This window comes from Callospermophilus lateralis, chromosome 6 (assembly GCF_048772815.1).
Source record: "Callospermophilus lateralis isolate mCalLat2 chromosome 6, mCalLat2.hap1, whole genome shotgun sequence".
NCBI lineage: Eukaryota > Metazoa > Chordata > Mammalia > Rodentia > Sciuridae > Callospermophilus > Callospermophilus lateralis.
Window position 1 is genome coordinate 48,635,652 of NC_135310.1, and position 14,039 is coordinate 48,649,690.

Consider the following 14,039-nt stretch of genomic DNA (forward strand, 5'->3'; position numbering starts at 1 on the left):
TATTTCGATACATAAACATGCTGATTTGTGAGCCTGTGGGAATGTGACCAAAATTCTTTGGATCTCAATGCCCGTAAATATCTCCATAAATATTGGCTGCTTTTCTCCTCTTTCAGTTGAGTAAGCCTACAGGAGATAGTTACCATAAATTATTAATTGAACTAGTGAAAAATAAAACATAAATAAATTAGTCCAAAACAGATATAGAATATATCTTCAACTACCAATTCCCCAAAAATCACAAGTAAGATTTAGTTTCCTGATGTTGCATTAATGGTTATGAAAATACCAAAGAATAAAGGTATTTTCTTTCATTTCTATCCAATGGTGAAATCTCCCCTGAGCACCAAATATTAGATTCTTTTGTCAAGCTTAAATATTTGCTATTGTCATAGAAGCATGATGTTGACATTTCTGGTTGCTAGGAGCGTCATAGCCTTGGATGCATATACAATAGCTTTCTCTTGGCTCAAATAGGGGAATTTTTTTTTAATCAGTGTTACTTTCTTTTTGTATGCTGGTAATAATGGAAAATATAGATTTGCTATGTAAGTCATACATGAATATCTGAATTCACTAATTCAAAGAAATAAAAGCACCAATATTTAAGGATTTAAGCTTGAGATTTCTTTCTTTCAGCCAGTCTTTCTTTCTTTTGTCTCTTTCTTTCTTTTCTTCCTTCCTTCCTTCCGTCTTTCTTTCCTTTCTTCCTTCTCTCTCCCTCTCTCCCTTCCTTACTTTCTTTCTACCTTCTTTACCCTCTTTCTCTCTCCATTTTTTTTTTCAGGATCTTTAAGTGTAAATAAATGCTGGGCATGATAGTACATGCCTGTACCCTAGCATCTGGAGAGGCTGAGGTAGTAAGAGGATTACAAGTTCAAAGTCAGCCTCAGCAACTTAGTGAGGCCTTAAGCAACTTAGGGAGACCCTATCTCAAAATAAAAAATACAAAGGGCTAGGGATGTGGTTCAGGGGTTAGGTGCCCCTGGATTTAATCCCCGGTGGAGGAGGGGTGTAAATAATTAAATAAATAAGCTCCTTGAAATGAAACAAATGTCCATCAGTAGCCTGGATATATTCTGCTCTAAACACATTGTGGAGCACCACAAAATTATTAAAAGGAGTAAATTATAATTGTGCCAATTGAAAGAATTTTCACCAAGTGTTGTCAAATGAGAAAAGCAAAATTCATCAAATTATATATATCAATGTTCATGGCAACACCATTTATAACAGCCAAAAGATGGAAACAAGTAGCATGTCCATTGACAGATAAAAGGATACCAAAATGCAGTATGTTGAGTGTGTGTGTGTGTGTGTGTGTGTGCACATATAGAAGATTCTACCCTATAAAGAAAGAAAATTATAAAACATGCTACAACATGGTTGAATCTTGGGGATATTATGGCAAGTGAAATAAGCCATTCTCTAGAATGAATACTGCATGAACAGATATATATGAGATACAGATATATGTGAGTAATCTAATTTATAAAGTCAGAAAGTAAATGGTGGTTGCCAGAGACTGGGGGAGTGGAGAAATGGTAGTTGTCATGAGAATAGAGTTTTACATTTATAATATTAAAAGAGTTTTGGAGATTGTTTACACAACAATATGAATGTACTGAACTACTAAATTGAACACTTAAAAATAATTAGCATAGCCAAGCCTAGTCGTGCAAGTCTGTACTTCCAGTGATTTGGAAGGTTGAGTCAGGAAGATCATAAATTCAAGGATAGACCCAGCAATTTAGCAAGGTCCTAAGCAACTTAGACTCTCTATCAAAATAAAAAAAAAATTAAAAAGCTGGGAATGTGGCTCATTGGTTAAGTACCCCTGGGTTCAATCCCCAGTACCAAAAAAAAAAAAAGTTAACATAGTGAATTTTATACAATATATATTTTACCACAATTAAAAGTAAATATAGATTTTTTTTAGGCAAGTACAGTGATGCTAGCTACTCTGTAAGAGTAGACAGGAAGATCACTTAAGCCCAGATGTTCAAGACCAATCTATGTAACATAGTAAGACTCCACCTCAGAAAAAAAAATATTAAATACCTGTGTATAAAAATAATCCACAAAACCATCTACATGTATGTGAATATATATATGTGTGTATATATACGTATATATGTATATGTGTGTGTGTATATTATATATATAAAATGTAAATCTGGTATTAGATTACTAATTATGTCAAAGTTGAAAGGATGCCACCAGGTGTCAAATGAGGTAATTTGTACAAATGTTTGGTAGGTTGTTTCAGTAGATCAAGAAAATAAATGGTATAGAACTTATATGGAGGAAATGGGAGTTCTTCACAGAGTGATGTTAGGAGGTCTTTATCATAAGAGTTTGGAAATATATCTTGGAATATATCCTTAACCACTAATATCTGAAAGGTGCCATGAAATTAAACCTACAATCCAGCACTGAAATTTAGTTTTCCATCTAACTGAACTCATAGTTCAATGTAAGGATCTGTTTTGTTGCTTCAATCTGGAGAATTTTGCCAGATTTATATTCTTGGATGACTAATCTAAGCCAATTTGACTGTTTCAGTGATTGGATTTTTTGTAGTCCCAAAGAATCAGAATTAGTGAAAGTCGACTCATTTTCTTTTCACAACGGTACCATCAAGTAGAAGAACTAAGAATCAGTTGCTATTCTGCCACAGTTACAAAGATATGTTACCAAAAATATGCAAAAAGCTACTCCCCCATTCTATAAACCAGGTGAAGTACACTGATGTCACAATGTTCCAACATTAGGTCTCAGCAAATGTTCAAGAGAGTTGGTAAAATCTAGATGTATTACTTTTATACTCTAGAGCAGTTCTCTGCCTAGAACCCAGGACTTTAGAAGGCCTTGAATATCCTAATGCATACACTCATTAAGAATCAAATAGGCGGAGGCAGTCTCCTGGAATAAAAATTGGTGTGCCTAGAAGCAGATTTTAAAGGTGGTTGCTCTTCAGAACATCTTTCATCATATGGTCTGATCATCTTTATAACACCACGGCAGCGATAGCATTCAAATGGATGATATCAAAGAGAATTCTCTGGAAGCATTTATTTCCAGTTCAAAACAGTGCTTTTTCTGGTGTTTGTCATAAATCCACATTTTCTTCTCTTCCAGATGCCTCTAATTGCAAAGTAGAGCTTGCTTTGACATCTATTGGCAGGACATTGGTATGGTGTCCTATTCTGTGGATATCCCATATGAACATACACAACCTATTCCTCAACCAGATCCTGTGCACAGTAATGAAGAAACACATGATCAAGTGCTAAAAACCAGATTAGAAGAAAAAGATGAACACCTTGAGCAAGGACCCATGATAGAAAAATTTAGCAAAATGTTCTTTACTACTAAACATCGTTGGAATCCTCATGGACAGTATCATAGATGTCGTAAGAATCCAAACCAAAAGACAGATGATATTGAGACTCCTGGGAGAATAAAAGAAAAATGTTATCTGGTGTCTCATTTGCCATTTGAGAAAATGCAATCTAGTGTATTCACTAATATGTTATTTAGTAATATAATAAAATGTCTTTTCATATATTAAAAAAAAGAAAGAAATATGCCCCTCTATCACTTGGGATCTAGCACTCAGTGTTGGCATCCTACAGTTCTTAACATCACTCCATCTCCTATGCCTTTGAAATACAAGATTTTAGGTTACTCTACTTTCTATCCATGCCAGAGACAGAACTGTTTCAGAGTAAAAGAGAGTTTATTTTTTGAAGCATTTAATCCATTTGATTTTCTTTCAAAATATTAAATTTAAAATATGATATTTATGTGGATAGTTTTTAAAAATTAAAATTTATTAAATAATAATTTATTGAATTTTAATTTTGTAACAATTCTGAATATAACTTAAAATATGAACATACCTAATTTTTCAACATTCAACATTTATTTTTAATAATTTTAGAAAATAGATTGGTTTTAAATACATTTGTGCTTTGAGTGCAATTACATTTTTAATAGTTTGATAAATAACATCCATACAACACAGATTATGTAACAATTTTGATGATGACAGCCAAATCAGTGACTTTGTTGAAATAAAATCAAGAAAAAATAATTATATGGAATAAACATGATTTAATAATTGTGTCTTTATTCATTAATTATTTTACACATCACTGTTCCATTAACAGAATACCAGACAATAATAATTAAATTTGATCTTCTTGGATATTTTACCAAACATGTCTTTTTTCTTTTTCTTTTTTGTGCTGGTGATCAAACCCAAGGACCCATGCTACCAGCATTCACTCTACCACATCCCTAACCTATTATGTCTTATGAAAACTATGGCAAAAAAATTGTAGGAGAGCCTCCATTTTTACTTTCGCCCCAGATCACCCAAATGCTTTGATTAAGAGGATAAGAATCCTAAGGTCAGGGACAAGGGCACCTTCCGAAGAAGGATGCTATTGCTCAAGTATCAGGATTCCCAGTTTAGTCCAAAGTGGAGGTGTACACAGTTTTTAGTAAACACAAATATCCTGAACTTCACTCATTTCACACACAAATTCATTTTCACATATATTATCCTAATTAACAAAACTTTGATGCTGATTAAAAAAGAAAGAAAGAAAGAAAGAATGCTTTCAGAGAGTAGGAATTTGATACATCTTTCAAATGCTAACCAAATGCATCTGGAGTGTGTATTCTTAATTAGAGTATTTCAACCATTAACTATTCCCAGGGTGCAAATTACAATTAAGGGTCAAACTACATATTACTGTTTAAGTATGAGTATTTTAGAGTAAATTATAGCAAATCTAACAAAATCACCACATATAAGGGCTTTATAAAGCAAGAGTTCTGTCATTAATTAGCAAGTCTTTAATGTGTCCCAGGGAGTCCTTGATTCAGACTTTGATCTAAAAGGTCAGAAGTCATTCAGTTCTATCCTGGCCTTTTCAAGGAAAAGGAAGCTTGACTAAATGGATGGTTAGCACTTATCTGTGTATTCATTGATTTATTCAACTAATACTTATTGAGTTTAATGTATACAAAACACTGTGATAGCTTTGTAGGTGAATGGATGTAATTATGACAGTCTTTATATTAAAAGTATTTTCATAGTCCAGTATAAAAAGGCACATACATTTCAATATGATGTAATAAGTGCTATAATAAAGATCACCAAGGAAGATTTCACCAAAGAGATGAGATCTGCATGCAACTGACCTTGAACTTTAAGGAGGAATTTAGGGTATAATGGGGAACCAGAAGGACTCTCCAGGAGAGGCAACAGTGGTGGAAATATACAGAGGTGTGAAAGAATGTGACTTGTAAAATAACAGCAGTGAAGCAGTCAGATGTGGCTCAGGCTAAGGTGTGAAGAGTGCTGGACCATGACTCGAATAGTAGGTAGTATCAGAACACTGAAGGTCTTTCATGCCATCTTAAAGGTTTAGACTTAGTTCTGGAAATTATGGGAAGCCACTGAATGACTTCAAAGAGAAGATAAGGTTTTCAGATTTGTGTTTTAGAAAGGTGTCTGTAGGATTGTGGAGAAAAATGTCAGTTCGTTGAGTTTCACTCTGTGAAGTAAGTATAGGGGGTATTTTCACTCACATTTGATGTAAGAGGCACTAGATCTGGTAAATACCATTCCAAAATGGAGAAAAATCAACACATTGTCCAGAAAGGAATGTAGGTAGAAACCTCTGTGTAGTTCATCTTTGGCTTCAGTCTTCTTATCCTTGAAAATAATTATTAATCACTAAGTCTGGTTACACTGTTGATACCAGATTTTTGCATAATTGATTGGATCAGAATCTGAATCAAGTACTTTGAAGCTTCAATAATTGGATGGTTGTGGGGATTGAATAAGAGCTGTAAAGCCCTTGTCATATATACAAGCTAATCAAAAATCCTTTATTACTTGTATCCCTTCATACATCTGATTTTGTTTCAGGGAATAAGCCAGTGCTGAACACAAAGTCAGTATTCAATCAATATGTGCTCATTGGAAATTATGTACATTTTAAAAAATAGACTATTTTACATATACCTAGGAAGGAAACTAATTCTATAGTGAATTATCTTTATTTGCAAATCTTATTTTTTGCTGACTATTGTAAAAGCTAAAAGTTTAATTTTGCACAACCCTTCATACTTTCAAAGAATTTTTCAGCTATATTATTAGGGAAAATATATTCTTATCTCCAAGGATGAAATGGGAAAAAACCTTTGCAGATACATTAAAGAATTCTTCCAAATGACACAGTACCAGTGTAATTTAACATACATTAAAGTGTCCCTGAAGCTGAACCCAAACTCAGACTTACTTTTTCCTTGCCCAATAATTTTTTCCATATGCCAAACTATTTCAGGTAAATAAAAATGTACCTACAGTGTACCTGAAGGAACAATGAATTTGACTAAAATAATATAAAGTATTAGACAATGAGCTGGGTCTCGTGGCACAGGCCTGTAAACCCAGCAGCTCCAGAGGCTGAGGCAGGAGAATTAAAGTTCTGCAATTTACTGAGGCCCTTAGCAATTTAGGGAGACCCTACATCAAAATAATAATAATAATAATAATAATAATAATAGACTGGAGATGTGACTCAGTGGTTAAGTGCTCCTGGGTTTAATTCTGTTCCGCCTCCTAAACTCCCCCTCACTCTCCTTACCCACTCCTCAGAAAAGAATTAGGCTAATTCATTTTAGGCTGGGCACAGAGTAGGCACTGATGTTTGCATAATTATAAACAATATGTAACAGCATGCCTATTACAGTGCCTGGTTTACAGTAATCCGTATTTACAAAATAGTTATTGTTTAAATTCCTCTTTTCGATAAATATTTTAAAGGAGTCGCTTTCCCCTAATTAAAATTTAAGGATAAGGTTCATTATTTTAACAGTTTGTATTTGGGCCTAACACATCACATTGGAAAGCTGCCCTCTGCCTCAGTGATTTATCCCTTCCACTACCCAGATGCAAATTACAAAGCCCCTAATGGCTTTTTATAGCCCTTTCTGGCACAGCCAGAGAATTCAATGCCCTTCCCAATAGAAACAACTGGGCGCCTTCTCCTAAGCTGAAGGTCCGCTACAGCTAAACCTCCCGTATAAAAGGCAAATGAGAAGGCAGCGCCCCCTTTAACTCCCACCCATCGCGCCGGCAGCATCCAATAACTTTTCTCTATGGCGCCGCCGGGCCTAGGACTGGCTCCGCGGAGGACCAGCGGGAGACCAGGGCGCATGGGCGGAGCACAGAGATTTGTCTGTCACCTGCGGTTGCCAGGCCTGCCAGCCTAGCTGAGCGCCCCGCGGGGCTGGGTGGGGGCGGGGCCCGAGAGCTACTGCGCCTGCGTGGTGGGAGTTCTCGGGGAGCAGCCGCCACCTCACAGCCTGCGCCGGCACCGCCTCCGACCTGCACCGCCGCTGCGTTCTGCCTCTGGTTAACGTTGAAGCAGAGTTTGATCGTGCCGGCTTTCCTCAGCAAGCTGTGGACGGTTGTGGAGGAAACCCACAGCAAGGAGTTTATCACCTGGAGCCAGGTATGGTCTGGGCACCGCAGCCTCCGAACCGCCTCCTCCCGCTCCCTCCCGCGGGGTTGTCTCTCCCGGCCTGCGGCTTGACGCTCCCTGCGCCCGTGGCACTAAGGTACTAGGCACCGCTCCCGCCCGCGGGAGGCGGCGCCCGCGGGAGGCGGCGCCCGCGGGAGGCGGCGCCCGCGGGAGGCGGCGCCCGCGGGAGGCGGCGCCCGCGGGAGGCGGCGCCCGCGGGAGGCGGCGCCCGCGGGAGGCGGCGCCCGCGGGAGGCGGCGCCCGCGGGAGGCGGCGCCCGCGGGAGGCGGCGCCCGCGGGAGGCGGCGCCCGCGGGAGGCGGCGCCCGCGGGAGGCGGCGCCCGCGGGAGGCGGCGCCCGCGGGAGGCGGCGCCCGCGGGAGGCGGCGCCCGCGGGAGGCGGCGCCCGCGGGAGGCGGCGCCCGAGAACGCCCACCACGCAGGCGCAGCAGCTCTCAGGCCGGCACCCCCACCCAGCCCCGCCGGGTGCTCAGCTAGGCTGGGAGGCCAGGCGACCACACGTGACAGACAAATCTCTGTGCCCCGCCCTTGCTCAGCCGCTGCCAGCGCCGCCTCCCGCCGCCGGCGCCGCCTCCCTCCCGTTAACATTGAAGCAGAGTTCCAATGTGCCGGCTTTCCTCAGCAAGTTGTGGACGCTTGTGGAGGAAACCCACAGCAAGGAGTTCATCACCTGGAGCCAGGTATGCTCGGGGCATCGCGGCCGGCCTCTGAACCGCCTCCTCCCGCTCCCTCCCGCGGGGTTGTCTCTCGCGGCCTGCGGCTGGACACTCCCTGCAGCCCGTGGCACTAAGGTACTAGGCACCGCTTCCGCCCGCGTCGGCGGGAGGCGGCGCCGGCGGGAGGCGGCGCCGGCGGGAGGCGGCGCCGGCGGGAGGCGGCGCCGGCGGGAGGCGGCGCCGGCGGGAGGCGGCGCCGGCGGGAGGCGGCGCCCCGAGAACGCCCACCACGCAGGCGCAGCAGCTCTCAGGCCGGCACCCCCACCCAGCCCCGCCGGGTGCTCAGCTAGGCTGGGAGGCCAGGCGACCACACGTGACAGACAAATCTCTGTGCCCCGCCCTTGCTCAGCCGCTGCCAGCGCCGCCTCCCGCCGCCGGCGCCGCCTCCCTCCCGTTAACATTGAAGCAGAGTTCCAATGTGCCGGCTTTCCTCAGCAAGTTGTGGACGCTTGTGGAGGAAACCCACAGCAAGGAGTTCATCACCTGGAGCCAGGTATGCTCGGGGCATCGCGGCCGGCCTCTGAACCGCCTCCTCCCGCTCCCTCCCGCGGGGTTGTCTCTCGCGGCCTGCGGCTGGACGCTCCCTGCCGGCCTGCGGCGCTTGGCGGCTGTGAGGCACCGCGCGCAGCCTCTAGAGGACCCCTGGTACTGTTCAGGAGGGGAGCTCTGGCCGGCCGCAACGCTCAACGGGGGCCGAGGTGGGGGAGGGGCGGCCCGTAACGGTCTGGCCGGGTCGCTTTCCCAGCCCGCGCAGCCTAGGCAAACGACGTACCTAGGGCGCGGGAGCCACATTATTGCACACTCATCCTCCATCCGGCTCGGGTAGGGATCGGAACCGGAGATCCAGGCCGGGCTCTTTGGCTGGGGGTTAGCTGGGGAAATCTGTACCCTAGCGACCTGACCACACGCACACACCCCTCGCTTTGCATCTGGGATCTTTTATGAGGAGAGCTGTCGGGGGAGTAGGTAGATGTTCAAACGCAGGCTATTGCTTATCAATGGCTTTTTCAAACATTAAATAGAAAATGGCAAAGTATTCTTTGGAATCGGGCCATTTGTGTAATCGGGTATTTTATAATTATGATAATGAAAGTGCTAATAGACCGTGTTCAGTAACTTGATGAGGAGCTAAGGAAGAATTACTAAATTTCCCCAAACAGTTGCCCACAGAATGGTATATGGGTGCCTAGATTATTTGATCATGACTCTGCTTCCAAACAAGGATAACCCCACTCAAGCCTCTTATCCTGTCTGGTCTAAGTTTCTCTGTGCATAAGATGGATGGATAGGTTGCCTCCATGACCCGAGACCCTTTCTAGTTCCAAACACAAAGATTCTAGACAGAATGATTATTAACATCGACACTACATTGACTTTAGTAGACACTTGGATTATTGGAATCAATTTATGAGGCATTTTGGGTTTTTCTTAACTGTAGATGATCACTCAGTTGGGAATATTTTCATGTATGGAGTTTTTGAGAACAAGTCAAAACTACCAGCATAATGCCTGACACCTGTTACATGCTACATCCCTTTTCTTTGTTTCTTTCCTTTTTATTAATAGTTTTCAATTTTATTTTTAATAGTCTACCCTATCAAGCATATGAGATTTTGACTATTCTTAGTGTCATTTATTCATTTTTAAACTTTCTAGTGTTTAATTTTCTTGTGTTGTCAACTGGATTTTTTTTTTTAAACCCTTCTGGGTGAAGCTGTGCGTATTAAGCATTTGATGAATTCTGTACAGTTGCGCAAGGAAAGGTGAAAATAAGAAAGCCAGCTACTAGGATGTACTTAAAATAAACAGATGTCTCATGCTTTTCATCAGTCAGAAGGATTAAAAGTTGACAAGGATGGATCAGCACAGTCTGTTACTCATCTATGTATTCATGTTAGAAATTGGATGAGGTCCTCTTTCTGCCTGAGCTGACTTTATCATACCTTTTTGACTTGGAAAAGCCTTGTTTGTACTACTTAGAAATGGTACCTAAATATATTGGTAATTGGTTTTAATAAAAGGTTATTATTATGTTAGTGGCAAGTCCAATAAATTCTCATAAGCCCAGTATATTAATAACAGTCTTATTTTCTCTGCAGTATCAAATGCAGAGTTTCATACTCATCCACAAATACTTAGTTTCATGAATTTTAAAGCAAAGAAATAAGACAGTAATTTTTTATTCCATTATTAAATTATTAAGTCTTAGCTTTTTTTTTTCCCCCTGTCTGCACAGGGGACTGAACCCACCGGCATTTAATTGCTGAGCCATATCCCCAGCCCTTTTTATTTTTTATTTTGAGACTGGGTCTCAAAAGTTGCTGAAGCTGGCTTTGAGTTTGCAGCCCTCCTCCCTCAGCCTCCTGAGTCACTGGGATTACAGGCGTGCGACACTGTGCCCAGCTTAGTATATATTTTAACTACTCATTTTTCTAATATGCCAGTAGGAAAATGAAAATGAACTCAGGTCTGTGTGCAAATTACAATTAAGGGTCAAACTACATATTACTGTTTAAGTAGGAGTATTTTAGAGTAAATTATAGCAAATCTAACAAAATCACCACATATAAGGGCTTTATAAAGCAAGAGTTCTGTCATTAATTAGCAAGTCTTTAATGTGTCCCAGGGAGTCCTTGATTCAGACTTTGATCTAAAAGGTCAGAAGTCATTCAGTTCTATCCTGGCCTTTTCAAGGAAAAGGAAGCTTGACTAAATGGATGGTTAGCACTTATCTGTGTATTCATTGATTTATTCAACTAATACTTATTGAGTTTAATGTATACAAAACACTGTGATAGCTTTGTAGGTGAATGGATGTAATTATGACAGTCTTTATATTAAAAGTATTTTCATAGTCCAGTATAAAAAGGCACATACATTTCAATATGATGTAATAAGTGCTATAATAAAGATCACCAAGGAAGATTTCACCAAAGAGATGAGATCTGCATGCAACTGACCTTGAACTTTAAGGAGGAATTTAGGGTATAATGGGGAACCAGAAGGGCTCTCCAGGAGAGGCAACAGTGGTGGAAATATACAGAGGTGTGAAAGAATTGACCTTTTCTGGTTTTCTTTAGAATGGCCAAAGTTTTCTGGTCTTGGATGAACAAAGATTTGCAAAAGAAATTCGTCCAAAATACTTCAAGCACAATAACATTGCAAGCTTTGTAAGGCAACTAAATATGTTTAAGTATGGACAGCAGTTTATTAGTTCTGCTAACCAATTACTGATTAAACCATTTTTTTCTCATTAAGATGATAAAGGAAAATTCCACACAAGCATTGTGACTTTTTGACTGTTGTCTAATTCCAGTGTGAGTAAATTTTCAGTTTTTTTCAGATGGTTTCCGTAAAGTAGTACAAATTATTGACTCTGGAATAGTAAAGCAGGAAAGAGATGGTCCTGTTGAATTTCAGCATCCTTACTTCAAACAAGGCCAGGATGACTTGTTGGAGAACATTAAAAGGAAGGTGAGTTGTTGTTAACATTATTTAGCTAAGATTTTGACATGGATGGTTGACCAATGAGCAATTTTAGCTATTGTAATGCAGAATGTACGGAAAATACACAGGTGTTCTTTCTTAGAATGAATCAGACCAATAAAACTTTAATTAAATATTCTATTCTCCATCTTTCCCTGTGTTCATCTGTAGAGAGAGCTCATTCTTCATTTTCTTGATGAAAGGAAAATGCTTACAACATTCTGATTGAGGATGAAGAGTCATTATTATAATAGGAAGGTTCATTCCTGCTTTGACTGAAAAAAAGTCCTCACTGTAGGACTTTTTTTGTTGTTTACTTATATATATCCAATGTATAGAATAAGTCCTTTGTACATGATAGGCATTAACTATTACATTTTTGAATGAATATCTTTTACTGAAATAAGCTAGTTTTACTAAATCCATAAAAGGGCTGTAAACCGTGAAAGGCAATGACCTGCCATGTAGCCATTACTGTATAAGTTTAATTAAAAGTGGAATGTGGTAATAAAAAGGCTTGAGAAAATTACAGGGAATTTAGCAGAAGGAAAAGAAAAAACCCTAAGATGTTACTGCTCACGGAAACTTAAAGAATTTTTTTTTTTTTAAATGATTATTTCTTGGGTTCTCTCTTGATGAGCTGTGAAGTTTATTCTTTTCCTAGAATTCCACCCTGGGCTTTTAGAACAAAATCTCCCTTTGAGTAGATCACAAAAAATTCTTATAATAGGGAAGCTTTGAATTATAATCATGGGTATGCAGTGTATTTTTGATTTTCTTTTTTTTTTATTGTTGGTTGTTCAAAACATTACATAGTTCTTGATATATCATATTTCACACTTTGATAGTATTTTTGATTTTCTAAATTTGCATTTTGGAAGGTGCACTAAGGTACTAGGCACCTCTCACGGCGCCCGCGGGAGGCGGCGCCCGCGGGAGGCGGCGCCCCAAGAACGTTCACCACGCAGGTGCAGCAGCTCTCGGGCCGCACCCCCACCCAGCCCTGCAGGGTGCTCAGCTAGGCTGGGAGGCCAGGCGACCACATGTGACAGACAAATCTCTGTGCTCCGCCCTTGCTCGGCCGTCGCGGGCGCCGCCTCCCGCCGCCGCTTTCCTCAGCAAGTTGTGGAAGCTTGTGGAGGAAACCCACAGCAAGGAGTTCATCACCTGGAGCCAGGTATGGTCGGGGCACCGCGGCCTCCGAACCGCCTCCTCCCGCTCCCTCCCGCGGGGTTGTCTCTCGCGGCCTGTGGCTGGACGCTCCCTGCCGGCCCGCAGCGCTTGGCGGCTGTGAGGCACCGCGCGCGGCCTTTGCGCGCGGCCTTTGCGCGCGGCCTTTGCGCGCGGCCTTTGCGCGCGGCCTTTGCGCGCGGCCTTTGCGCGCGGCCTTTGCGCGCGGCCTTTGCGCGCGGCCTTTGCGCGCGGCCTTTGCGCGCGGCCTCTAGAGGACCCCTGGTACTGTTCAGGAGGGGAGCTGGGGCCCTGCGGCAATGCTCGCTGCGGGCCGAGGTGGGGGAGGGGCGCCCCGTAAGGGTCTGGCCAGGTCGCTTTCCCGGCCGGCGCAGCCTAGGCAGACTAGGTACCTAGGGCGCGGGAGCCACGTTATTGCACACTCATCCTCCATCTGGCTCGGGTAGGGATCAGAACCGGAGATCCAGGCCGGGCTCTTTGGCGTGGGGTTAGCTGGGGAAATCTGTACCCTAGCGACCTGACCACAGGCACACACCCCTCGCTTTGCATCTGGGATCTTTTATGAGGAGAGCTGTCGGGGGAGTAGGTAGATGTTCAAACGCAGGCTATTGCTTATCAATGGCTTTTTCAAACATTAAATAGAAAATGGCAAAGTATTCTTTGGAATCGGGCCATTTGTGTAATGTATATGGATATAGAAGTGTGTTTTAAGTTTTTTTTTTTTATATTTTGCCATGAATAGCAGATAATACATTTAAGAAGGAATGATTCTGGAGTTGTGTTGATAGTTGTCATTCCTGTATTATTGAACCAGCTTTCTGGTCTCATAAAAATACATATCATACTGAAAACAAACACAGTTAAGTTCTCTAGGTTTGTGTTTTTTAATTCTCTAGTATTCTTAATTAAAGATACTGGGGTTTGGTTTTCTGACTAAATCTATTTTATTTTATTTTTTTTTAAATTATAATAGTGAGAATGAGTCCCTTTGGAAGGAGTTGTCTGAATTAAGAGCAAAGCATGCAAAGCAGCAACAAGTTATTCGAAAGGTAAGAAGCTCTTTTCCTTGTGACTAT

The 14,039-nt window shown here is 42.0% G+C and overlaps 1 protein-coding gene across 1 annotated transcript in view; it reads left to right on the plus strand.

Annotated features, from left to right (window-relative positions):
- LOC143401854 (uncharacterized) overlaps window positions 1–14,039 on the plus strand; it is a 99,731-nt gene that overhangs the window by 54,938 nt on the left and 30,754 nt on the right. The window contains exons 2-7 of the mRNA XM_077109726.1: window positions 7,129–7,541; window positions 8,107–8,250; window positions 8,636–8,779; window positions 11,620–11,760; window positions 12,654–12,949; window positions 13,937–14,012. Coding sequence (XP_076965841.1) covers window positions 7,129–7,541; window positions 8,107–8,250; window positions 8,636–8,779; window positions 11,620–11,760; window positions 12,654–12,662 — 851 coding nt within the window. The 3' untranslated portion in view covers window positions 12,663–12,949; window positions 13,937–14,012. The remainder of the gene's footprint in view (window positions 1–7,128; window positions 7,542–8,106; window positions 8,251–8,635; window positions 8,780–11,619; window positions 11,761–12,653; window positions 12,950–13,936; window positions 14,013–14,039) is intronic.